Genomic DNA, 27969 nt, shown 5'->3' on the forward strand with positions numbered 1-27969 from the left:
CACAGCTACTTTGTCGACGCGAGCTATAGATTTCCAGGAATCCTATATCAGGTGTTATAATTTTTTTTTAAATCATAAAATTTATAAACAAGAGAAATCTATATTTTGGTAAATCATAAAATTTATAAACAAGAGAAATCTATATTTTGGTAAATCATAAAATTTATAAACAAGAGAAATCTATATTTTGGTAAATCATAAAATTTATAAACAAGAGTAATCTATATTTTGGTAATAATAGAAGTTTAATTATGCTAGCGTCCAAAAATATTAGGTGATAACGGAAAGTACCCATATTTGGGTAGCTATCACTCGGGTGGTTATAATTTGACAAAAATACATTATCGGAACATAAGAAATGTAATTATCAATAGACATCCAAATTAATAGATTAGCCCATCAGGAAAAGGGAGAACAAACCAAGTTACGGGGAACGCAGAGGGGGCGCGACCGTCTCCATTCCTGTAATTTGTCAATAAATGAATCTTACAGAATACAGGTAACTCGTATTGTAATATCACTATTTAGTATGCGAAAATAAAATCTTACAAATTACTAGTCTTTTTACAATGTGGCACGCAAATTGCTGGTTGCCTAAAAAACTTAGCTACAAATCTCAAATCGGGTAAACAAAAGTTTTAATTTTTAGCATCACTATGCAACCCGATTTGAAGGCTGTTCGGTTAAAGAAGAATATTCAGATCCAGCACAGAAAAGTCCCACAGTGGACTACGCTCCGAATCGTTATCCTACTTTAGCAAACATGAATTTTCTGCCCAGGGTATGGTTATTTCAATGTGCGCTCTTCGGCGATCAACTAGTTACTTATGTCGTAGTTTATTCAAGCATTCTCAAACCCCCCTGGTGCCAAAAATATGGTCACACGGTTTGTCTACAGCTTGTCGAAATGATATCAATATTTCATGTCGGCGAGACTATCAATTGGTTGCTTGTATATCTAACAAAATAATTTAAATAAAAAGCTCACGTTAGGTACACAAAATTATGTAAAAAAACCTGTCGACAGTGAAAGTAAATGATTATTCTTTTGCAGTAAAAAATACATGTGTAATATCGAGTCATAATTTAAAATGGAATATATTAAGACAATTTATATAATGCTGATTTCGTGAAAAATTAACTCAAGGGCGCTATACAAATCTCGTCTTAAAGCACAATCGGGTCTTCAAAAGTACCTACCCAGTTTAATAAAATAATAAAGTCGTCTTTGTTCCGATACCGTTCAAATAATATAATAATATATTACTCTGATGCGTAAAGAGTTCTTGCTAAACTTTTCCAAGTAGATTGTATCCACATAATATTCACTACAGCTAAAACTGTAACGAACGTTTAAAGTTTTATCACAATATTATACTGACACATTTTGAATAATCGTCTTTGCCGTGTGTTTAGTTTGATTATTTAATTTAGATGATAAATATAGTAACTAGTTAACACTTAAGCAGGAACCAAGGGAACATCCGTGTACGTTGGGAACTCGGCTATGTCTAATTTGTCCACAGTTTTGAAGGAAGGGAAAAGGCCAACCTGAAAAAAAAAAGAAATAATTTACCCCCAAAATTCTAAAAAAACATTGTAAAAAATCAACCTGTAAGAAATAAATATGTATTTAAAAATTATTTTTTCGGTTTGATTAAGGATTGAACCTTCCTCCCCAGGGACTGAAGTCGACTATGCTGAATCAAATGAACTGAAAGAATGGGTAGGACCGACATTTATTCAGTGCATTAGGGGCCGTTCAAGTATTATGTAAGCACTATAGGGGGGCAGGGGGGTCTTTGCTTTGCTTATTTTTGATGACATGGGGGGGTGGGGGGGTCGAGATAGTGATTACGTCAGCACTGCTCAGCAGTAGTTATGTTTTTTTTACACATTAGCAACCCGCACATTGTCTATGTTTGAAAACCAAATACATATTCGGGGATTCCCACAAATAATTAATACGTTTAGGTACTCGCTTAGAAGCGAATGGGGGAAGTACCCCGCGCTACTCACTTGTCAAAATTTCTTCCATCAATCTATTGATTCGTTTCAGTACGATTGACGATTTGACATGTTGTAAGCAATTCAAAGCAAGTTAATATTTGTGTTACCGTTGATCCTCTTTCGCCAAAGTTGAATTGTTTATAAAACAGAATACATTAACAGAGAAATGCATATAGGTACCAATTTTTACGTAAGCCTGGGAGGGGGGGGGGGTAAGAGCTTTGCTTACTTTTGGTGACAAGGGGGAAGAGGGGGTAAATAATTGTAATAAATCTGCTTACGTAATACTTGAACGGCCCCTTAACTGATGTAGTGTCATCCAATTTCACAGAAATTTGCATTTGATTGCCACCAAAAGTTGATCGACAAAAATCTATTTGCTGAGTTTCAGCTCGATCCGATGTCAGGAAGTGGGTTAAATTAAATTAAATTTAAAAAGAGACAATTGCGCGTGTATTTTGCGAGATATTTATAGGTATCGCAGACAAAATGGACAAAAACTCAGTACTGCCACACAGAGTATTGATATTCTGATGAAATAAAAAAAAAATTACAGTAAAAACAGCATACTGTAAAAACATTCATTTTCAAAATTGCTCGATATAAAGAATCTTTGTTAAAATTAATAAGTAGGCGTCAGCAAGAGAGAGTTGTTAATATTATCTTCATTGAATAAGTAATGTATTTACCTGGTTAGTTCTCTTGTTCATGCCCTTGCTGTAACCGTTCCAATGGTTACCCGCTATCCCGATGATGTCCCCCGTCTTGAGCTGCATCTCCTGGGGGTTCTGCGGCTGGGGAGCGTGGGGCAGCACGGCCATCACGTTGTGCGCGTTCTGCCCCCCGAAGTAGTGGATGTCATCCAGGGAGGTGAAGCGGTCCGACGCATCAACGTGGAGGGTCTGCATTATCTCATAGGCGGCGCGGCAGACCTAATGAATGAATTAAGAAGTATGTATAATAATTACTGCAAGGAACGCTGTGACTTCTGTGGGGGTCTATCCTCTCTGGTTGCCCCTGCGGAGAAACGGCGTAATGATTACGTAGTTAAACATTATTAATGGCATCAGATGGCTTCCTTTAGTTGGGAAAAAGAAACGTGGATCGACAAAGATGAGAAGGTTGAAAAGAACTGACTGTTTCAAAGAATGAAGAAATAAATTAATAATTAAAATAAATACGACATTTCAGTGTGAATCGATTTAGATTTACAAAATAATAATACTAATTGGGACAATGTATAACCACGTGAAAATACATTTTTCGGCATTGTACCGCCACAGCTGTCTTTCAGATTCAGATTTACGAAATTTTATGATTTACTTTCACAAAATTGAATGCTTTCGAATTACACGAAAATAAATTTAGTGGGCGGACCAAAATAAATTATGAATTACGAATTAACGAATTTCAAATTAACGAATTTCGAATTAACGAATTTCGAATTAGCGAATTTCGAATTAACGAATTTCGAATTAAAAAACGATCACTGCAAGAAAAAAATTTCTGGGGATATTTTCTTGGCGAAAATTATCGGGGTTCAAATTAACGGGATTCTACTGTATGTGCAAGTAGCAGCAAAGAAATTAAGTAAAAGTATTTTCACATCGCCATTGAGAAAAAATGTTGCTGTGAGAACCAAACATAAAATTTTACCACATCCAAATTTTAATTTATTTAATCAGGGGATATAGTGACAGTAAAATAACAAAAGTTTTGCAAAATGGAGTTTATGCAATAAGTTGAACTAGTTTAAAAAAAAAATTAGAAATAATCTTCACAATAAATTTGATAATGGTTTGTGGCATACCTGACTACTGAAGGTGCAAACCAGATAGTCGCACCGACTCAGCAAGTGGATGTCCAGAATGATCCCGTGCAGCGAGTTGTCGCTGTATCGCGTCGAGACGGCGGCAGTTTTCGCCACGTCCGTATCTCCTATTATCTTATAGTTGGGATACTTCTTGACAGCCTCCAAAATCACCTGAAAGAAATACGGCAAACCCATATTACGTCAAATTTATAAATGATTATAATAAGAAAAATTTAAAATAAGTAGAAATAGAATAAAGAAGAATATAAGAAATGCAATGTGAGCATGTTTAGTGATCCAAAAGTCTGGCCAATTGGGACTTAAATTTCAAATACACAACTACACAATGTCAGGCAAGTGTAAGAGATACAGAGAGCGTGCCAAATGGGCTACAACCAACAGATATTATTAATTCAGTGGCTACATTGGTTTCCATTCAAATCTTCATGAAAGGTATTTCTAGTGTACGACAAACTATTCATCCAATAACAAAAGGTACAATATTTACATTCTGACATTCTTAAAATCTGGGAAGTTAGTAAAAAGTCTTAAGACAAAGAAGAATTAAATACATCCACTGCTTCAGAAATTTCTTTTAACAGCACCATTCCTCATGTCATGCTAGAACATCTGTTCTGCCGTGTAGTTCTTGTCAAGAGATGATTACGGCTATATCTTGTGCACTTTCAGTGTAGACCTGGTGTAATCCAGAATCGTAACACTTCTTGATATGGCTTTAGCCGTGTTTAGTGATCAGATCTGAACAGCCAGATTTCAACCTTCCTTCTTTTACATCTTCTCTGCTCACTTCCTTTAGCCTAACAATATACCTCAAATCAGGAATGCCATAGTCCCACTTGCTCCGAGCAGTTGGAACTCAGATTAAAATAAATGTGTGCGGCTGTGTGTCTGTGATTAACTCTGGTTCATTGAACTCAGATTTGCTTTGAATTTATTAATATTCATTTTTTAAATTGGAACTGACTGCATGAAGACTTCTGAAAAGTGATAATGTACCTACATACTTATAATGTTTTTGCGAAATGCTGTTTTTGTAAATTGTACAGCCTTACCAATCAATATATTTATATATTAATAATCTGCCATTAGTATTTTCACCAGAATAGCCGGTTATATTCAGAGAAATGATTTTTTGAAGATATCCTTAAAGATACGTCGGCACTCGAGAGGTTAACGCTAAATTGCTTACTTTAGGATCGTCGGAAGCGAGGTAAACTCTTCTTTTATCAACTTTTTGGACCATTTCTAATTGATTGAAGTACTCTTCGACATGCGCCATATACTCGTCTAAGGAGTGGAAGGCAGCTTCAGTTCCAACTTTATCCGTGCGCCGAACGTGAACTCTGTAAAACAAACATTAAAAATATTAAATAATAATTTTTTTTTAAAACTCGTGTTTGTAAGGGGAAAGGGATTGTAATGAACCATGTAATTTAATACAATGTAATGGGAAAGGGATTGTAATGAAGCATGTAATTTATAACAATGTACAGTAGAACCTCGTTAATTCGAACCCCGATAATTCGAAAAAACGCGTAATTCGAAATTTTCGCCAAAAAATTTCCGCAGAAAAATTTTTTCATACAAAATTTTTTTTAATTCGAAATTCGTTAATTTGTAATTCGAAATTTATTTTTATCCGCGCACGAAAATTGGTTCGTGTAATTCGAAAAAATTTGATTTTTGCGAAAATAAATCATAATATTTCGTAAATCTGAATCTAAAAGTCAGCCGTGGCGGTAAAACGCCGAAAAATGTATTTTTACGTGGTTATACATCGTCTTAATTAGTATTATTATTTTGTAAATCTGAATCGATTTACACTGGAGTGTAGAACTTTTTCGAATTTATTTCGAATATCCGAGTTTGAAGGGCCGAGAAAATACGTTTTACACGGATATATGTCGTAGTTTTACGAGTTTACACCAAATATCTAAATTTAAAGGGTCGGCCGCGACGGAAATCGGCCGCGAAAACTCGATTTACGCGTAAATATATCGTATTTTTACGAATTTATTTCGAATATCTGAATTTTAAAGGGCCCACCGCGACGGAAATCGGACGCGAAATTTCAATGTACACGGAAATATATCGTATTTTTACTAACTTTACTTCGAATATCCGAGTTAAAAAATACGGCGCGGTGGAAATCGACCGAATAATTTCGATTCACGCCGAAATATGACATATTTTTACGAATATACTTCAAATATCTGAACTTAAAAGGCCGGCCGCGACGAAAAACTGCCGATAAAATTCGATTTACGCGGAAATATTTCATATTTTTACTAATTTACATCAAATATCTGAATTTAAAGGGTCGGCCGCAACGGAAATCGGCCGCGCATTCTCGATTTACACGGAAATATATCGTATTTTTGCGAATTTATTTCGAATATCTGAATTTAAAAAGCCGGCCGAGACGGAATACGGCCGCGAATTCTCGTTTTACGCGGAAATATATCCTATTTTTACGAATTTAAATTCAAATATTTGAAATAAAGGGCCGGCCGCGATGGAAAATTACCGCGAAATCTCGATTTACACGGAAATATATCGTATTTTTACGAATATCTCAATTTAAAGGGTAGGCCGCGACCGAAATCGGCAGCGAAATCTCGATTTACGCGTAAATATATAGCATTTTTACGAATTTATTGCGAATATCTGAATTTAACCAGTGAGACTATGTCATCCCCAATTGGTTATGTTGTGAGACTGAAGGTAGGTAGGTAGGAAGGTAGAGGGTGGGAAAGTACATGGCTATTCAGATCTGGCCACCAAACATGGCCAAAGCCATTTCAAGCAACGTTTCAATTATCAATGGTGGTCTTACACAAGGGCGAAATTGATAGTATCTTCCACTCTGGAATGTGCCGCAAATATACTACATTATTATTTTAAATTGATAAATCTTTATATATCTCTTAATAGTATAAAAGAAAGTTGCTATCCGCGTCTGTCTGTTTGTGCGCTTAGTTCTTCTAAACTACGCAACGAATTTTGATAGGGTTTTCACTACCATTTAGAGAGTTTTTTCTGGAAGGTTTATGTATATGTATAATACATGCATATTATATTTACAGAAAGTCGATGTTTTGTAATCAAGTCGTAACAATAATCTTATCTACTAATCTTAAAAAGGTTTACAGAAAAGTCCACTTTGGTACATATCCATCTCCTAAGGATAACCCCTAGCAACGCCGGGTACACGTCAGCTAGTTGTGAAATAACACAAATTAATCAAATAAAATTTACTTGAACCCGCGACCTCCAGATTGCTAGTCGAGAGCCCTACCACTCAACCGCAGAGGCGGCTAATGCTAATTAGATTCCATAAACCAGACAAGGAAAACAGATTTGATTCATAACAAAATACATAAATTAATTTCTGCAACCTTATACACGTGGTTATTATAATTTATGTAGTTATGGACTGCGCTTAGTATCTATACATATACATGGTGTCCGGAAACTCGTAGTAAAAGCCGGAAACTGGAGAATGTATACCACACGGGGAACCCAAATAAACATAAAGTATTTTGATTTGAGCATTTTTATTTTTTTTCAAAAAAAAAAAAAAACCAAAAAAATATATTTTTCGGCTATTTCAGGGTTTAAATTTTTTCGTCACTATTTGTTTTACTTTTAAATTTTTAAATAGTTTTAATTAGTTGGGTACTTTGATCTTCAGTAATAATTTATAAGAATTTTATCAAAAAAAAAATCAACTTCTGACTCGATTTACTCGAAAACGAAAGCTCAAATCAAAAAAAAATATACTACAAAATCGACTCCAAATGTGATGTAGATTCACCAGTTTCCCGCTTGTACTACGAGTTTCCGGACACCATGTATAAGTATAGTATGAGATCATAAAACTCACTACATATTGAGGGTTCTGTGACAAATCAAAGTGATACAAATCATGATAGAATAGGTTTTTTCCTTTCATTTATTATGACTTTATATTGTTTCTCAAAAGTGTTCTGATTTGTCCTGTTACCGTGTTATTATTATTTGAGCTGGCTGATTGTGCCCATATCTGATTTCACAATAAATTCAATAGTAATTGAGTTTTTTGTTAAATTTAAAATAAGTTAATCCTTTCATCTCTCCAAATAAGAATCCAATTGAGCTTAAGATTGGTTTATATTAATAAATCGATGACATTTTGTGGAAGTTTGTTCTACGCATCCACTACTCTATTTGCAAGGAAGTGTTTTGTAGGATTGGATATAAAAGGTGTCCATGACGATGTGTATTTTTGTTAGTGAAAATTTCTTGGATTACTTTATTTGTTAACAGGGCACTGTGCTAATATCATTCTCATTGAAAAGTTGAAAGCATAATTATGTGTAGGTAGCTTTTTTAAAAATAATTCAAAAATATTCAAATTCAAATTTTTATCAAATAATTGAAAAATAATAATAATAATTTAATTAATTACATTTTGGCCCATCTTTCCTTAAAAAAAAAAAATAACATACAGATTATAGAAAAAGAAGAAAAATGCCTTCCATACAAATTTGAATGGAAGCAAATGTTCCACTTAGCCCAATAGCCCAGTACTCCGTCTCACTTACACTCGCCTAACATCATAGATTCCATCCCATTTGAATTTCGTAAACACAGTTTTGTATTGGCTTAGATTTAAGCTTTAATTAGCCTTAATTTAAGCCTAGATTAGGCAAATATTTGTATCTCGAAACACGCCCACAAGGCATTTCTTGTGTTCTCCTTTATTCTATGATAGTTTTAACTGAATAAAAACAAACTAACCCAACGATGGGGCCCTTGAACTCCATCTTCTTCATGGCCTGCTCGAGGAAGTTGGCCGTGGAGGGTTGTGGCTTCAGCAGAAACTTGAGGAACTGACCGAGCCACCAGGCGGATGGAGCTCCGTGAATCTTGCCTATCCTCGGAGCCAGGTCTGCTGGGATGGCCAGCGGCAGGAACGGCGGACGCGGAGATAGAGCGTCGATTATAGGCAGCGTCAGGACTTGGGAGTACCATTTGCCTTAAAAAAATCAAATGAATGCATTACATTAAACAGGAGAATTCATCTTCTTTCTCTGCTCTTTCTTATCAACGGTTGGATATCATCAAAATGAGATGAAAGCGACATTTTTAAATATTGAAATTATTTCTTGAACAAATAATCAAAAATCATTGGCTTGTCACTTATATTGATTTTCTGTTCAGTGCTTGTAATATTGCATAATATTATCAAACTAGCAGATAAAAACCAGCTGCCGTGGTTTGAAAATTTCAATGGTTCTTTTTGAAAATAACAGAGGGCGACACTTCCATTTACAACAATACTAAACTGTGCAGTCATTATGATAATAACACTATCAGATAAAATAATACCAATCAATGTCAAACAAACCCGTTATGCATATTTATTACTTATTATTGTAATGGTTGAATGTATCTCCTTACAGCAATTATAAAAAGTATTGGATTGAATAATATTATAATTACAAAATTTAATTTTAACCTTTTGATTTTCCTCATCAATAGCTAAGTGTCTTTTTTCATCGATATTAATTACCTTCTAATGCTGTAATGGATATATTGTGTCAGTTCCTTCCTCTTTGCATAAATAAGTACTTCAAGATATATAAGGCGTTAATAATAGTAAGATGATAATATTATAAAAATAATGTTCTCTCGCACTAATAGGTCATCTCAAAAACCAGGCAAGTGTCTAATTAGTGAAAGCAGCAGATTATAGTGAATACAATCAAAAGATGATAAAAATTAAAGGAGGTATTTCGTAAAAACAAAGCTATCCATTTTTTAGTTTAGTCGCTTGCGGTAATACGGGGGTGAATGAATTAAGAGCTGTATTGCCACGCGATTTGCTACGCACTGCGTATGATCGGTCCAGATCGTCAGTGCTATGTCATCGGTTGACCTTAAAATTAAGGGGTATTGGCAGATTGAAACATCATACATTTGCTAGAATATATACAGAGGAAATGTCCTAAAATAATGATAATGAACCTCGGTGACTGGTAAAATGGTCAGCTCGACGTAAGTTAGACGGCAGTATGGTAACTGAGTGTAAGAGTAAGTTAACCCAACCGTCGGTGTAAAAAAGCTAGGCGCTTGTGCGTAGGTACGTGGCGAACTATTGAATTTGAAGCACGAATACTGGCAAATTATAGAGCATATTTTTGTGTTATCAACTAGTAAAAATAACGGTGGAGAAAAAATATTAGAGCGACGGTTTACTGAGAGAGTAGAAGTTTCGATCCATAGAAGCCCGAGTAAATCAGGCCTCCAAAAAGTTGGGCGTCTTGTACAGGGCTAGGAGATTCTTCAACAGTGACCAGCTGCTGACCCTGTACAAGTCTCAAGTCCGCCCAACTATTGAATTTGGGAGCCACCTTTGGGCTGGTGCCCCAAAATACTTGATAAACCTGCTTGAATCTGTGCAAAGGAGAGCGATCCGTCTGATTGAAAATCCGTTGTTAACAGACCGATTGCCTTCTCTAATGCATAGACGCAATGTAGGCATGCTGTGTCTGTTCTACAGGTATTTCAATGGAGCCTGCTCCAAGGAGCTAGCAGCATTGATTCCTGATGCACCGGTGCACGTGCGCGAAACTCGACGGACACGAACTGAACACCCGTTCACGGTTGACGTTGGCTTCATGAGAACGGGCCGTTTTTACGACTCGTTTTTGTGTAAGTCGGCTCGTATGTGGAACGAGCTACCGGCATCTGTTTTTCCTCCCTCCTATAATCCGAGCCTCTTCAAGGCCCGCATTAACAAATCCCTTCCTACAGCCCCTACCTTACTCCGCCTCACAACGCCGCCCAACCGGGTGGTGACATAGTTCCCCTGTCTGCGCACTGCACAGGCAGGGACACTCTTGTGAGGTGTCACATAAAAAAAAATAAAATAAAAAAATAAAAAATTAGAATGTTCCATCTCCCAAAATTATTAATATTTACCCGGCCATTGATCCTTGGTCTCTCCATCAGGCGATGTGCAGGTATCGGAGAGGGGTTTGAAGATCTGCTCCCAGCCCCCGCGGTGGTACCTCCAGCCTAGCGAGTGCAGGATGAGGGTCCTCTCGGTGGCATAGGCCAGCACGAAGCAGTACACCACATGGTGCAATTGGCAACCATAACCGCAACCCTTAAAATAAAAAGAAACAAATGTTTTGAATCAATCTATGGTGACAATTTCTTGTTCTTCGTACGGTAGAGGAATTGATGGAGGTCAAAGTAGGATGTCGAGTTTTTCTGACTACCAGATTACTCATCCATTAGCCTCCATCTTTTATAATCCTTGGCTACTAATCCGGGGTCCCTAGTTTCAAATCTCAGCGTCCGCAAGCAAATTTAATTTCATAATTGTGTTTTTTATTCATTTAAAATAATAAACGTTCTATTATCTTCCTTTTTTGTAACAAATAGAGATAATGATATCCTTACTGGGATCTCCCGTGCTGAGGATTTCATTTACATATAATAAAAATTTAGTAGTATGGATAATATGAAGTTATTATAAATATATTATTACATCATCACTTTTGGCTCTACAACCCCTGGTGGGTCTTGGTCTCCTCAAGAGTCTTCCTCCACTCATCTCGATCCCGCGCCAGCTCTCTCCAGTTTCGAAGCTCCAAGGCAGACAAATCTTTGAGGACGTTGTCGCTCCATCTTAACCTTGGCCTTCCCAGGCTCCTTCTCCCTTTCGGTCTTGAGCTCAGCATGGACTTTGGTTCTTGATGCTCGGTCATTCTCTCCACATGACCTAGCCACCGAAGTCTTCCCAGTTTTATGAACTTTGTGATGTTTAGCTCCTTAAACAGAGTATAGAGCTCATTGTTATAACGTCTGCGCCAAAATCCATTTTGTAGAACCGGTCCGAAGATGCGCCTCAAAATTTTCCTTTCAAAAACGTCCAGTGCTCGCTCATTCTTCTTAGTTAGAACCCACGTCTCGGCTGCGTACGTAAGCACTGGTCTAATTAGTATTTTGTACACTAATACCTTGGTGGTTCTGGAAAGCAGTCTGGATTTTATTTGTTTTTGTAGGCGGAAATAGCAGCGGTTTGCATTCACGATGCGCTTCTGGATCTCCTCTGTAGTGTTGTCATTGTTTGTTATCAGGGAACCCAGGTATGTGAATCTTGGTACCGTTTCAAAATTTTGGCTTCCACATACGAGAGATGGGGTTTGTTGGGTACATCCTACGGCCATGTATTCGGTCTTCTGCTGGTTTACTACAAGACCCATATTTTTGGCAGAACTTTCAAGATTTATGAAGGCGTCTTGTAAATCATCGGGATTTTTCGCAATTATGTCGATATCATCAGCGTAAGCCAATAGTTGCACAGAGTTGTCAAATATCGTTCCTCTTTTCTCAATATATTATTACATGGTGTTTTTTAGTGCAGTTGGGTGATTTCGGTTTCAGTCTTCAATTTTGGTGTCAGTATATTTTCTATTTCTGATCTTCCTACGTTTTGTATCCAACTTTTTAATTGAGATTTAAATGTTATAATATTTTTGTGAGTTTTGAATGAGAGCAGAATTTTGTTGTCGAGTTTAGTACCATAGTATAGGAAACTTTTTGCTTATTTTGTAGTTGCTTGTTGGACATGTTTTTGACCTTGAGATCTAGTGTTTCTAATATACGTGTTAGTTGTTATTTCTTGTGTTTTGTATTTATGAGTATAGAGGAGTTATGTTTTAGAATAGAGTTGTTTAACTCTTTGCACGCAGCCGTATCAACTGTTGTTACGGCAAAAAGTCCATACTCACACGCGGCTGTATCAACTGTTGATACGGCAAATTTGAATGCCGATATTCCAGCGGTCTTTTGACATAAATTTATTTCCCGCTCGCTTGAACTTTCGTAGAACTATCACGATGCTGACATCTACAAGAATTTCTTGAAAATAAAATTGTATTTCATTAAAAAACATCGATAATCAAGTGAGCCTCTTCGCGCCTTCGAGTGCTATAGTTTACAATTTTGTCAACGGATGGCGTTAGTTCAATTTTGTTATTATATTAATTGACATAAAATTTAAGTGTCCAGTTTTAGAAAAAGTTTTCATAACAAAAAATGATAAGTGCTCATGGTGTCCCACTTGTGTCTATCACCTAAGTACACACACGCCGAGTGAATGGCGGGACCACATTCAAAAGATACGGTACGTCTTTGTATGAAATTTTATGATTTTGTTTTTATAAACATCTAAGAGTGTTGACACACGAGGATTTGTTATCATATTGTGGAGAATAATCTGTTCTGTCTATATAGTCCAATAAATCATGCCAGAATGCTATAATTTGACATTTAATTGCGTGCATAGGTATTTGAAAATATGTACCGCGTACGGGTATAGATAAAACGGAGCAAATTAACGCATTCAAAAGGTTAATAGACATGATGTTAAGATTGTTGAAGATTTCGTCAGTGCTAGTTCTTACAGGGACTATAGCTTTTTGGATTTTAATTAGTGATTTTACGATGTTGTCATTTGCACTGCCCCATCCAATAGTACCGTATTCCAACAGTGATTGGCCATATATAATATATTTGCAGTTTGTTCGTGAGTGGGTAGATACTTTCAGATTCTCCCCGGTGAAAGATCACCATTCAGAATAAAAGCTTAAAATAGCTTTCGCAATTTTTGGTGACCAGATCTGAAGAGCCAGATACATCAACACCTTCCTCTTCCACATCTCCTTCTCCTCACAACTTACCCCAATTGGGGATGTCATAATTGCACTGGCTCCAGACAGACAAGTGTGGTACTCACATAAAAAAAAAAATAATATTATTTTATGAAAATGCATACTAATCCGTTCCCGTTTATGAAATATGATTCAATTTTCTCAACCATGCATATTACATGATTACTTATCAAATCACAATATGAATTGTTACGACTAACTCACATACATACTTCCATAACATTTGCCTACCTAGTAGCATTGTAAATTTCAATATTATGCAACACATAATTGTGTTTTGCAAGCCGTAAACTCTAATAGGTCGTAAATCGAATTATATAGTTATCAAAAGACATTAAACGCAAGGTTTTCTGAAAAACCAAATATGAATATGATTTATTTTTATGAAAAATATATTAAAAATTCCATTTATTTGGATTTTATTGCAAAGCGGAAATATTCCGACTTCTGACTTGAGTCCTGAGGGGTTTATACTTTCAGTATTTATGATTTATTTATAATTATTAAACGAACTATGCAATAATTACAATAGCGTATTATCCAAGGTTGATATTTTCAGTTGCGAACTTACCAAATACAAGAGGTCCATTAAAGAATATTTCTCTGATGGTTAATGTTACGTCTCTATTGTTTATATTTCTATTATAATTTGATTTATATCTACAACCTCTCTCCATGGCTATAAATGTATTGATAAATTTTGTAAATTTTTCGTTTTATTTAATATTTTGTTTTGTATAAATTTTTGAATTCATATTCTGTCTCAGTAAAGGTAAAGTAACAAGGAGGAAATCCATAATTGGTTTATTTTGGCTATATAATACTTATGTACAAACTGAAATAAATGAAAACTGTCGATTTCACAAAAATTAATAAATAAATAAAAATTGTAGAAACAAAAATTATATTGGTTAAAGTGATTTACAGAAGATATCAATATTTCATAATTGGTACCTGCTAAGTTTTCTTGTTATGTTTTATATGTGTTATGTAAATTTAATAATTACTAGGTGATGTGTGTAGTGCATAAGAGTGCAGGTATGTGTGTGTATATGTATGTACATTGTGTGGAATAGCGTTGTATGTCTATTCAAAATTCTGTGTGTACATGTCATATCAGCTACTGCACGCCTTTGTTGCAAAGATTAAAATATACATTCAGTGTTATTGTTGAATTTAGAGGTACGATATTTCATAAATTTGTTTTGAATTGGTTCTATGCCATCGATGTAGTTTATATTGCGGATTCCAAATTGGCGAAGCATATTCCAGAATAGTTCTGATGGAACATGCGAAATATTTTTGATACTTTATTTTTTCAATATTATTTTTGTAGGAAAGGCTTTGTTAGTGCTAAATTTCCCACTAGATGGCGTCGAGACATATTATATTTGTTGGTGAAATATTTTGACTTGTCAAATATTATTATTTTTTTAATGATAAACTAATGTTAAATATGGCCCAATGCGTCAGACGAATACAAATTTCTATAGCTTTCGATAGTTTGGAAATAGGATATAATGTCGCGTTTGGTGGCTGCAATTGCATCGCAGTGTTAATCAACTTATGCATCATTGTCACCCATAAAATAGATTTATAGAAATTTAGATTCAGCGACGGTAATTGGTAGAAATGAACCAACACGGTGATATATTTGTTGTTGGATTTTGAAAGTAGGCATATACTGATCTTGGAAAACTTTGTCGGCTCCAAAAGATGTTATTTGAAAAGCTGAATTATATTTTCGAATTTTCTGCAAAAAGTGTTTACAGTCACCCGAAAGCAATGACAACAATGGATCAGGTGGTGGATGCAATGTCGGCAACTTTAAGTGTACCGCAATGCCCACACACTTTAACCATTTTTCCTATGTGGGTTATAAATGCAGCAAGATTCAAATCAACATGTACTGTTCGTCGAGATCAGGTAGCTCGTGAATGTTCTGGTCTTCTGATCCTGATGAGCGCGATCTGGTGGCCCGTGAAGTTCTCGTTCGATTCTCGTTGCTTGTTGGTCGTCTGATTGTGATGCGCGCGATAGGGTAGCACTTAAACATACTCTTTTGATTCTTGCGGCATGTCGATCTTCTGATTCTGATGCACGTGAATAAGCAATTCAAAAATGATCTGCTTCGTTGCTCGCTTGTCGTTCCTTGTTTGTTTGAGAAGCTCGAATTCGCTTATTTCTTCGTGCTGCGCTGGTAGATCTACTAAGTGATGAATATTTGTAAGAAATATTTTTTAACGATGAAAGTAAAAAAAAATAGCGCTTGGGATAAACACTTTCCATTAAATTTCACTCACATTGATCGGCATCGATGATAATAATGTACGATAAACTTCGAATGACATGTGCCGTTTGACGTTTGCTGTTTATCTTTTGCCGACTGTCCATGGTACAATACATGCGCCACCTACATTAATAACCTAAGTTAATTGTACTATGCCTATAACCTTTGCGCAAGTGCAAGCAATAAGTTGCAAAATGAACGGTATGGCAGCGCATAAAATATGAACAAACAAACATACATTGATTTTTATATATAAAACCTACTGTAAGTTAATTGTACTATGCCTATAACCTTCGCGCAAATGCAAGCAATAAATTGACAAAGTTTTATCGTAATCGGATGAACGGTATGGCAGTGCATAAAATATGAATCAACAAACCTTGATTTTTGTATATAAGATTTTTAACAGAAAAATATTATGATTGTCATTTTTTAAATTGGAACTGATTTTCAAGAATTCAGACCACCCCAATCTATGAATTTTCACAGTTATGTGCTAGTATTAAATAAACAGAGTGATTACACTATTTTAAACGGTGAAGTTTATGTAGCGACAGCACTGACTTAATAATTTGGAAGTCGCGCTCCTAGGACTGTATTTAGCCTTGAACCACGTGGCGAAATTGGTTTCCATTCCACATGGAAGGCATCTCTAGTGTGTACTATGTATTCAGTGGTATACCCCAATTAGATGTACCATGATCCCACTGGTTACGGGCAGCTGGAACTCTTATGAAGATTCATATATCAAAAAGGACTACCTTATTAAGGGTGCAGACGATCTTCTTGGCTTTGGAGCAGTCTGCCGGATTCTGCAAAGAATGGAGCCTCCGCTGGACCAGATCACTGAGGGCGGCCGACTCCGATTCCCTCCATCTCTCGTAGCCATCCACCTCCTGGAGGGTGTGGAGATCACTCAAGAGGGACCTGGGAAAAACAAGTAAACGCTGAAAACAAACCCAGTAGAAAAAATATCTAATACATACAGAGAAACTCTTTCATAAGGGAATCGGAAAAAAAATTCTTACATGGGAAAACATTTTGAGTGATTTAACTTGGCATTTCAACTGTCTGTAAATTTATTTGTTACATTCCGATTCAAGATGATGGCCGTGTTGGATACTATCTTTATATCACACCAGAGTTCGCATGATCGTGGTTACTTTAGATGGTTTGGGAATATGGAGCGAATTAATGAAGAAAAGAGTGTGAGAATATACGTCGCAAATGTGAATGGTACAAGAAGTCAGGGACGCTCAAGGAAGAAATGGGACAATCAAGTGAACCAGATACTTGAGTCGGGCTAAGTCAAGAGTCCAAATAACAGAAGAGTACATATGATAATGTGAATGAGGCAAGGAGTGTGTGCCAAGACCGAGTCATCTCTGCCTACCCATGTGAGAAAAAGCGTGATGGTTAGTTAGTTAAAGTAAGGAAGTGAAAAGGTTAAAAATTATTACAGTCGTACCTTTTATGCTCTACTCCGAGATTGAGGATATTCTGAAGAACCTTGGATAGCTCTGGATTCTCAGAATGGTCCATGGTCTGCGCCTTGACAACCTCCGCGTGTACAAAATTCCAGAATTCCCGTGTATTTGTGCCGATTTTTTTCCTGACGTTTTCATATTCTATTGAAGGGTTGGATTTCTGATCAATGTCCTTGCGCCACGCCGCGCTCTTCCCAGATTTAGCGCTCTCGAGAATGTCGTTGGTGTTGTCCAAGGCTTTGTTCACGGATTCGTCCAGTTGTTTCACCATCTCTAATTGTTGTTCTTTGGTAAAATCTCTGAAATACAAAAAAAAAAAAAACAGTGAGATTTACAGTGATTTGACAGAAAACTCATGTCATCTTACAGACCTTTTGACCTCCAGCAGGACTATCCCGACACATTGCCTTGCAACGCAGTGGGAGGGATAGATTTGAACATCTGTCACTCCTGGACACACTGACCCTACCTTTTTGAAAACGCACAAGAGTCTTGACCCACCCGCAATCTCCGAATAGCTAGTCACAAGCCTCACCCTTCGACCATGGAGGCTTTCAAAAGTTAAATTGATCAAGCATTTAAAAATCCTTGATCAGATTTTCGATTTCATTGGTGTGTTTGGAGCCTAGGAGTAGAAGGGTCAGACATAACCACAGCCAAGACTTCACCTCATGAACCCGGGCACTCCTGCTAAGTCACTAAATATGGCGAACCACATGGGGTGACCTATGGCAGAGGTGTTGGTTATCCAATAAATTGATCCCGGTGTGGCAGTACCAATATAGAATTGAGCTTAATCAGTTTACATCTCAACGACACTAGATAATTAATAATTAGTATGTTATACCAATGACAGCACGGTCATTATAACAATATGTATTAATAATTAGTATGTTATACCAATGACAGCACGGTCATCATAACAATATGTATTAATAATTAGTATGTTATACCAATGACAGCACGGTCATTATAACAATATGTATTAATAATTAGTATGTTATACCAATGACAGCACGGTCATCATAACAATATGTATTAATAATTAGTATGTTATACCAATGACAGCACGGTCATCATAACAATATGTATTAATAATTAGTATGTTATACCAATGACAGCACGGGCATCATAACAATATGTATTTTATATGGCAGTTCTTAGTCGAAGTATGATACAATTAAATATGGCCAATTGTGAGGCAGAAAGTAGTGAGGAGGGGAAGGAGATGGGAAGAGGAAGGTGGGGGTACCTGGCTATTCAGATCTGATCACCAAACACGGCTAAAGCCATTTCAAGCAAAGTTTCGATTCTGAATGGTGGTCTTACACCAGGACAATACTGAGAATATATTTTAATCTGGAACGCACCGTAAGTATACTATATATTATTTTAAATGAAAATTTTTTTGAAATAACACAAATTAATCAAATAAAATTTACTTGCGCATGGCAGGATTTGAACCCGCAACCTTCGGCTAGCTAGTCGAGAGCCTTCCCCTCGACCACGGAGGCAGTCAAAACTACATTAGAGGTCTAAAATTATAATAGACTAATTTTTTGGAGCAATTGAAATTATCACAAATGATTGTTGGGTTGCATACACGGAAATTCCATTCCGATTAAATATAATGATATTCAACATAAAATTCACATTAATAGCAGTAGATTACCTTAAAAGTATTCACGGTTCGAGCATAATTCGGTGATAACAAAATAAAAAGCATTGCAACAATTCATTCACCCTGGTAATCTGCAAGCCCCGAAACATATTTTACGCGTCGTTTGATGTAAGTCAGAATTATTCACAATCACAGATTTATTTTACACAAATCATGATAGACTTCACAACAGTATGAAGTGTCCAATTTAGATTAATTAGAGTAGGTCAAATATGTATCAGCAATTTGATAAACTATTGGACATACATAGTTACAATGTCATTGAAATATATTATGGTCATTTGAAATTACATGTGTGCATGTTATATGGAGCTATAAAAGTTTTTTTTATTACCTGAACACTGTAAAATATAATATGACTAATTAAAATGTAATACTAAGGACGGGTTATTTCACAGAATTTGAACAAATCATCAAATTTCCAAGTTGATTTGCATTTTCTGTAAAGGTTCTATTCAAGTTCTATTTTTATAGCATTATTGGCAGTTGCTTCACAAAACTGAATTCAAAACAGAACTTGAATAGAGCCTTCATAGAACTTGCAAATCAACTTTGAAATTTGATATATATTATAAGTCCCATTTGCTAAAAACTGAATGTCACCCTATCTGTTTTTATGATCTACTTTGCTTCTTCTTTTGAATAATGATTAGTTATGGTTCAAATATTGTTACAATATACTGTCAAATTACCCATCTGGTAACACATCTAATACTTATTTTTTCTTTAATTTCGAAATATTTTGTGTTTGTATGTAGAATTACTTTATGTTTGTGATTACTCTTATGTTTGCTTCACTCAAATGTAAATTATTAACGTCGATACAGGCTTAGTCCTAGTGAGGTTGATTTTTGGTTGGTTGATGAGAAAAAAAAGTGTTTTATGTATAGTGAGATGCAATAAATAAATAAATAGATGAATTGTTCAAATTCTGCGAAACAACCTGTCCTTAAACATGATAAGAGAACATAATTGCCTTTTATTGAAAAAAAGATCATTAAAAAATCAACCTGTAAAAAAACAAAGTAGTTTTTACTACAATACATCTACTTTTAAATGTTAAACTCCTCAGGCTTCCTTGTTCGGTTTTGGGAATAACTCTACGGTCTCATAGTAATCGTTGCGTTTCCCTTACCGTCATAGTTAGAAATATGAAATAATTTATACAGAATCAAATCCCACCCTGGAATGTAGCGAGATGATAATAATGATATATAATTACTCACCTTAAATTAAAATCGTGGAAAAGCGACTTCAATTCTTCATTTTGTTTCTTGACCATTCCTATTTGTAGGAAGGCCTGGGATAGTCGATTGCTTACAGGTTCAATACTTGATCGGTCCATCTTACTGGGGTTGGAACAGAGCATTGGCAGGGAGATCATGAACATGAAGCATATCCAGAGAGCCACCAGGAATATAAGGACCTGACCCCAACGTCCGAAAACCGCTTGACGATGTAACATCTTCATTTTCATAAAGCTTGTAAAAAGTTGATAAATTCTACCGTTACATGAGAAAATATTTGAGTATCTATAACGATCTTTGAGATTCAAGTTTTAATAAATTTCTATTCTAATGTTCTGTTCGATTAGCATTCCCACGAGAAAGCATAAGTCTTCAGTACATATAAAAAATGAGCAAGTCTAAATTTGCATTAATTAAATTTACTTTGAGTAAATGCAAATCATAAACACGAGATTTTTAATAAAATAATTAAATATAGAAGAAAATAAATATGTAAACTGAGGATTCTTAATTAATTACTACACTATTTTCATAATCTCATAGTGCCCTCATTGCATTGCAAGGTTCATTGAGTTATCTCCTCGCATTAGGCCCTAACGAGATTCCATATGATCCGCATCTGAAAAACAAAAATTAAACAAATGAAAATTACAGTTTTTTTAATTGGTTTGACAAAATGTTTTCATGCATGGTTCAAATAAAAGAATACACCAATTAGGGATGCCATAGTCCCCGGGGCTCCAGACAGTCGGGAGCAGTTGGGAATATCGTGTGGTATTCAGATAACGAAAAAAATTATGTACTCATATTTATCAAATATTTGTGGTACCTAATTATTATTAACACAATGTTTGCGGGTGGTTTTTTATCTATCCACTCCCCGTACAGCGGGAAATTTTTTCACGTTTTACAATGATAGATATTTTGAACGAAATTCGTAATATATTTAGAATAAAAATAATTTGTAACAGCGGGAGGCAGAAACAAAAATTGAGAACGTTTTGAACCAACGAATATCTCTACAACACTGAAGAAATGTAAAGATAAAAATTCAATTTTACTGCTATGTTATTGTATTTCAAATGCATGTTTTATGTCCAGTCTACTATTCGGCAATAACTCTACGAATTTAATTATAAGAAATTTTATTACAATTTTATTTTATAATCGAAAAAAATTACAATGATAACGGAATTTTAACACAACATCTTGCGTCGCCGCTGTTGGTGACGACTGTTGCTAGTTCGTAAGTTGTAGTTTGTTTATTTGTTGATTTCCAGCGTGCTCGATTTATATCGTTATATTTTTTTCGATATCTTCCCTTTTGCGAAGCAGGTATTTTTTGGTACCTATGTATTCAAATACTACAAGAAAAACTCCATTTTAGACTTTACACCAGTGAACCGAAAAACTGGTAGAACAAGGACAGCATTCCCACCTGACGCCTATGCTTTAAATATTGCAAACCGTTTGTTAAGATAGAGGAATCTATCAAACGGACTGCCCAGTTATGCACAGTTAAGTATTTTAGGGCTCTAGAACAGAGGTGGCTGCCAAACTCAATAGTAAGGCGGACATGCAATTTTTTTAAGGATCTCCCACAAACAATGTGTAAAATAAGGTGGTGACCGGGTATGTCATCGAAATGACAATTCAACACACCTCCAAAAAGTGAAATAAAGTCATGAAAAGTGATGATGAAACAAAAACTAGGTTAAATAGGTAACTATTAAACCTAGTTTTTGTTTCATCACTTTTAATGACTATCACCTTTTAAAGGTGAGTTAAATTGTCATTTTGATGAAATATCAATGAACCCTTAATTAGTGGGCGGTTGAAATAATGTGGACTCCAATTACAATACTCGACAGTTAACGCCATCTGTCGTTAACCTGATAGACTAATTGCAACGAGTGCCATCTATGGGTGAGCTCTTATATTAATATCAAGGATATCACAATATGTAATAAACAAACCATTATGAATTAGGTACTCTAAACCAGAAGGTTGTTGATCGGAGTCATTTCACTTTTAATTACTCTATATCACTTTTTAAAGGTGAATTCTCAAGTTATTGTTTTACAAAATTATCTTTTATTTACTGTCTGTATCTCTGTTTTCTCCATAAATAAAATAAATTTAAAAAATATATCATGGAACCAAATAAGGTATACCAAAATATTAGTTTTAGCATGTTGTGAATGGGATAAGGATTCGATGAGGTGTAAAAAAATCACTTATGATATTTCTAGAAATGTGAAGTGACTTTTTTAGCAATATTTCAACGATCGGTATGCAATACCGTGAATTTGACACAAAACATATTGTTCAGGAGAGAGATAAAACCAAAACACATATTATGCAGTGTTGTCATTGGAAATCACATATGCGGTTTTACACATGCCTGAACGAATATTCGGCGCTCTGTGTAGGAATGTACTAAAAAAAAATTATAATAAATCGAACGGCATTTAAATATTATTTTTATGAACAATGAAAATTTGCATCAAAAAAAAAAAAAAAACACTCTGGTTTCAGATAAATTCAACAAAAATTCTGGTACATATGAGGCGTGTTGAAACAAAGACAGCAATCTCCACCATTGGTGTAAAATGAGTTAGATATGGCGATGGATAGAGAATCAAAAATACTATCGACTGCTGCAAAGGTTTCGGAGCATAAACGACAATATTCCATACATTTTTGAATTTTAATATTTAGTTCCACAACAAACATGGCGATTTCCTTCAGGTTACGGAACAAAAACAGCAGTTTTTGTTTGGCCAATCAGAGACCCAGAAATATGATATTTAAAACCGCCACCCCATACAAAGTGTGAACAGCTGGTGTGATACATAAGGTATTGGAAAAATACAAAAAAAAACATTTATTGCATTTTACTCAAAATGAAAAGAAGTGGAGATTGCTGTCTTTGTTTCAACACACCTCATATGTATCAAAACAATTTCACTCAGTGCTTATGACATGTTTGGGGATGCTGCGCAAAGGGTATTTTAAGGAAAGGAAGAAGAGGAAGTTCTGGTAAGGAAAAAGGTATGGGGAGTGGGTAGGAATCTAGGGATCAGTGTATCCACACCTCACAGGATGAACCCTGACACCCTTGTCGAGTCACCAAACGTAGCGCACTGCTTGGGGTGACCAATAGCAGGGTGTTGGTTATCCAATAAATGGTTCCCGGGAGCCTCCCAAAATGAAATGTTGACATAGATACAGAATGCTCTGTTTATAGTCAACCGCCGAAAGGAGAGGGCTTCAGAAGAATTAAACATTAGAAATCATAAATTGTGGAAATCGTTAATAAATTTACAAAAGTATAAATCAAAAAATAAAACAATAAAGTAATGATTTCCAGTTTGCACCATTAACAGGATGCTTAAACAAAGTCATTCAAATCACAAATGATATGCTAATATAAACAATGACCCAATCCAATACAATTGGTATGGATAATTATCATTATCAGAGCTATATGGTCAGATTAAATCTTTATTGACATTCTTTCCATTTTGGCACATGGCCAGTCCTAAAAAAATATGTGTTTCTTTAACCAGTGAGCAGGTCAATGTGGTTGAATATTTACAACAAATATATTAATTTTTTGGTAAATATTTACCTAACTGCCGCACTATTAATAAGCGTAGATTATGGAATATACACTTTGTTTCAACTTGATTAGTAAAAGCAACTATTTATACAAGGGTGTATCGGCAAGTACCCGACAAACTTTAACCAGCTATTCCTCAGCACATTTGGAGAAAAAAATGTTATGGGCGCTTTGCTGTCCGGTAACATTTTTTTTCTATTAAAAACAAAAAATAAATAAAAAAATCCACACTCCGTCACTGTCATTTGCATTGTTTCTCGTGTTCACCAGCTGTTATTAGCAAGTGTGTCAAAAAGTGTCTTCGCTCTTTCGTACACACTAAATAATAATAATTAAAAATGAGACGAATGGTGCCGTGCCATTTCGTTGTGATTGTAAAAGCGCGCCAACGTAGGTACGTACGTACATTATTCAACGAAACTCGAACAAAATATTGCCAGATGGGTTTTCAAACTTTGACAAAGGATAAAACATTGGTGAGATGTGGTGAAAATATGAATAGTAAATTTATTATAAAAAAAATGTTACCGGACAGCAAAGTGCCCATAACATTTTTTACTCCAAATGTGCTAAGGAATAGCTGGTTAAAGTTTGTCGGGTACGTGCCGATACACCTGTATAAGCAGAGATAGTAAAAGATGAATTAAAGATCCATTTTTGGTCAAAATTTTCCTTATAAAACGATCTTCTGCCGCCATTTTTCATTTGTTTGGTATGGATTTACGTTTGCAAAAGCCTGGTTTCAATCTAAATATGCAAAATATATTTAAATATTTCGCAAAAGATACAAATCTAATAGAGAGGAGTACAAAGACGATTTACAAATATACCAAGAGATTTGAAAGACCGGTAATATGAAGATAGACTCAAGGAACTAAGATTAAAAACATTAAAAGAAAAAAAAGAAAAGAGAAAGGGAGACTTAATAGATATTCAAAATTTTATGCATCCAAGAAATCTCTTACAACAACAAAAATTTAAATCTCTGCAGACACTCAAGAAAATTAATAAAACACCTTTTGCATCAAATCCTAGGAAACACTTTCTTACCAATAGGGTAGTGGATGTATGGTAAAAACTTCCACAACATGTCATCAATTCTACTAATATAAACCAATTAAAAGCTCTGTTGGATTCTTATTTGGAGAGAAGAAAGGATTTACTTATTTTAAATTTAAAACAATTTAATTACAATAAAACTTATTGCAAATCAGATATGAGCGCACAAGCAGAATGTTTCCTGCTCATTACATAATAATAAAACCCAAAATAAGAACCTAACATCCTATTTTATGCACGTAAATAGTTGATTCTTGCAGTAAATTATGTTTAAACGAAGTGTAATTTCCATAATCTGAGCCTAAAAGTGCAGTGGTGAGTTAAATATTTATCTTATTGAAATATAAAAAAATTGTTAATTGTTTTCGTGTTTAATTTGTAGATCTCCATTTAATTTTTGTTAAATTTAATATAAATAAATGTTTGGTTTTTATTATTGTTACAGCTGTTTCGGCTTTCAAGGTCATTTTCAAAGTGTGGTCATACCACGTTTAGATGACTTATTTATACGATTCTATGTTACATTTTAATTTTATGATGTCTAAAATGATTTATTACTGGTTAAACCGATTTACTGATAAAATAATTGTGACAATAGATTTCTTATTCTGTGGGGTATTTTAAAGTCTGTTCTCCCCACATTAATGTAATCTTGATTTTTAATAATGACGTGATTGCTATTATTAACTTTGGAGGGTCAAAAAACAATTGAACTAAGGGAAGAACCGCCCCTGCCCAAAAGCGAACAAATTAACCTGAAATGTTAAGTTTATTAAGTCAATTTCTTTCTAATTTCCTTTTATGACTTATTCCAAAAATCTATATTCTTATAGTTACTTCAGCCATGTTGGGTCTATTTTGTTTTCCACATAGTACATCATTTGTCAGTTCAGAAGCACTGCTTTATCGACTAAATTCTAAATTTAAGGGGATACATTTCCTTTACGTATATATTACATTTATTCAAACATTGTAAAATCACTATGTGGTGTCATTTCAATAATATGAAAATAAAATACTATCTACACACCACTATTTAATCAAAAAGGATAATTATTTATGTTAAATAAATTTTTACATATAAATACAATGGGGATACCTATATTGATAATTTATTTTTACATTGATACCTATATTGATAATTTATTTTTACATAGATACCTATATTGATAATATATTTTTTTCATTGATACCTATTTGGATAATTTATTATTACATCAATACATACATCGATAATTTATTTTTACATTGATACGTATATCAATAATTTATTTTTACATTGATACTTATATTGATAATTTATTTTTACATTGATGTCTATATTGATAATTTATTATTACATTAATATATGTATCAATAATTTATTTTTACATTGATACCTATATAGATAATTTTTTTTTACACTGGATACTGATAATTTTTTTGTTATTTAGACATCTTAGTCACTCCTTTAATTCTTATGTTAAGTTATACAACTTTTTGATGTATACATACACATGTTAGTTTTTATAAATAAATGCAATAATGAACTATTTTTGTATTAATTTTATTTATTTTAAATAAAAAAATTATAATAATAATTAATTAATCAGCGCTCATCGTAATATTTTTGTCTACAGATACATAGAAAAATACTTGTCTATTTGTTAATTTTCATAACATGTTTATCCTGACGAAGAAATCATTGGTTTCGAAACATGTTGACCCTTTTTGATTAAATAGTGGTGTGTACAATTTTATTTTCATAATATATTACATTAGCTTTCCTTAGCAATGTTTGTGCAATTCAAAGTATTGGCTTCTTGACAGTAGTTAATAATTGATTAATGATGTCGTAAAACCGATTGTAAGCGTTGTACTAATCCAAAACACAATAAATTTCAAATGACGAGAGTTAACACTAAACAATAAAAGGTTTGATACCGGTAGACCTTTCAATTTGAATATATTACACAGTTACGAATAAATTTACAATGAAAATACGTTAGTTATAACACTTTTTAGTTTGTATCAGACAATATATTTGAATAGAGGTATTCAACACTTGAATAATAATTGTCAGTGGGTACATTGTACAATAGCATGTATTCAAAGTGTAAACACAAAAGATAGGCAATGAAATGGGAGTTTCATTTATCATTGAAATGGTTAGAAAGGACATTATCGAAAAGGTTTTACTTTTTTAAATAAAACTGTTTTGACAATTTTTAATAACCGATTTATAACTGAAGTAAATAATTCAATGTATTTTAGTTTTCGAAGTATTTAAAGCTTTATTTTTATATCCTATTAGATATATATTTTCAATCAAAAGTCTCTCCTGTGCATAATTTTTTAAAAAAATATTAGGCACTTGGGTTTATACTTATAAATAAATCTAATGACAAGTAAAACAAATTTTAGTACGAACTTGTTTGATGAATAATGACACCGAGGATGATTTGACAGCAATAAACCAGATCCATTATAAAATTTTCTATGAAGAGTTGGAACAGGGCTCGTATTCGATATCCATATAGGAATTAATAACACTTCAATTGTATCGCGAAAGTAACCCAGGAAATGACCACTTTTCTAAATCAATGTAATTTAACTATTGACAAATGCATTGCACCGGCTGTTCTAAATCGAAAAAAATATATACATACCCATTGATCACGCTGTTGTCCAAATAAATTAGTTTTCTTGCATTACAAAGAGCGCAACCTGATAATTCACAGTGGGAAAAGTGACATCGGAATTGTTTTTTGAGATTTGTATCACTCGTTACTTTATTCTAGGATTACTAAAATACTAAATACATAATCACTGCTACCACTCCAAGTAAACCAAAATGTAGTGTGGCCCGTTGAAAAATAAAATTAATCAAGAACTTTGTTTTACCCTAGAAATAAGTATTATTCTTGTTTTATGTTAAGAAAAAAATAAAATAGTTCTGTAAAAAAGTTATTGTTTCATTTCAAATATTAAGAAAAACCACAAAAATTATTGATTGCTTTTTATGA

At 34.3% G+C, this 27969-nt stretch overlaps 1 protein-coding gene across 1 annotated transcript; it reads right to left on the reverse strand.

The window, feature by feature from the left end:
- Window positions 1–506: 506 nt before the first annotated feature.
- FucT6 (alpha-(1,6)-fucosyltransferase 8) lies at window positions 507–27741 on the reverse strand. The gene is made up of 10 exons (XM_089642245.1): window positions 27613–27741; window positions 20260–20899; window positions 17334–17651; window positions 16627–16792; window positions 10814–11000; window positions 8627–8864; window positions 5034–5187; window positions 3821–3994; window positions 2700–2942; window positions 507–1551 (listed from the first exon to the last, which is right to left on the reverse strand). The coding sequence occupies exons 2-10, from the start codon at window positions 20508–20510 to the stop codon at window positions 1462–1464; spliced, it is 1821 nt and encodes a 606-aa protein (XP_089498371.1). The 5' UTR covers window positions 20511–20899; window positions 27613–27741; the 3' UTR covers window positions 507–1461.
- Between the last annotated feature and the right edge of the window lie 228 nt (window positions 27742–27969).

This window comes from Hesperophylax consimilis, chromosome 18 (assembly GCF_061612785.1).
Source record: "Hesperophylax consimilis isolate HC1 chromosome 18, BYU_Hcon_1.0, whole genome shotgun sequence".
Lineage (NCBI taxonomy): Eukaryota > Metazoa > Arthropoda > Insecta > Trichoptera > Limnephilidae > Hesperophylax > Hesperophylax consimilis.